Genomic DNA, 926 nt, shown 5'->3' with positions numbered 1-926 from the left:
GGACCTGCTGAGGGACGCCACCCTGAGGAATCAGCTCCTCCAGCGGGTTGGAGCTCTACCGGCTCCCCAGGTTACGCGCTCCGCCTACAGCAGCCCGCTGATCCAGCGCAAGGTGCCGCCGCACTCCAAAGACACACTGGATCTGGGTAAACCCGCCTCTACTCACATCGCCACGCACACCCCGCACAATAGCAATCGCAACAGAAACACCTACACCAATAGGAACCAGGCATGGGGAGCCAGCAACCTCCGTCCACCGCTCCCCTTCAGGAGAGGGGACAACTCCAACAACATAGCCCAGGAGGCGAGCGAGGTCGTGCGGGAAAGAGAGAAGGAGGAGGAGCCTCCAGGAACGACCCTGCAGGAGGAGACTCCAGCCCAGTCCGCCATGTTGAACAATGACAACCTCCGCCCCTCTCCCGTTCAAATGACCCCCACCCACGACCGCACCACCATCAGGGGCCGCAGCGGCTCCACCAGCCAATCAGACGAGGAGATGGGGACACCTGAGGACATTAGTCCCGCCACCTCTCCCGGTCCTCTTCCCCTTCCACCTATCACACTGGACATGCCTGTTATCTCCAAGGTGACCGGCTATGTCCAAGATCCTGGCCAACAAAATGAGGCTGCGGCCACAGAGACACACACACCCAGAGTCAACATGGCTACTGTGGCTCCCTTCAGGTACAGGTGAGTGGTCAGCACACATACACACACACACACACACACACTTGATGCAATGGTATTAAATAAGCCCATTTATGACTATTTCTATCCTCAGCCCCCATTAACTGACTCCCTTGTAAAGTCCTCCTCCTTGTAAAGTCTTCCTCTTCTAATGATCTCAGGATCTCTCTCTTTCTGTCTCTCTCTTCTACGCCTCCTTTTATGCCCCCCCCAACACACTCTCACACAAACACACACAC

At 56.7% G+C, this 926-nt stretch overlaps 1 protein-coding gene across 1 annotated transcript in view; it reads left to right on the top strand.

The window, feature by feature from the left end:
- Positions 1-561: 561 nt before the first annotated feature.
- The window catches only part of nav1a (neuron navigator 1a), a 79,324-nt gene continuing 78,959 nt past the window's right edge, over positions 562-926 (top strand). Inside the window, 1 exon segment of the mRNA XM_078288311.1 lies at positions 562-690. Within this exon segment, the coding sequence (XP_078144437.1) occupies positions 569-690 (122 nt within the window). The 5' untranslated portion in view covers positions 562-568.

This window comes from Centroberyx gerrardi, chromosome 14, assembly GCF_048128805.1.
Source record: "Centroberyx gerrardi isolate f3 chromosome 14, fCenGer3.hap1.cur.20231027, whole genome shotgun sequence".
NCBI lineage: Eukaryota > Metazoa > Chordata > Actinopteri > Beryciformes > Berycidae > Centroberyx > Centroberyx gerrardi.
Note: the sequence above shows the minus strand (reverse complement) of the source record. Positions and strands in the feature narration are given on the sequence as shown.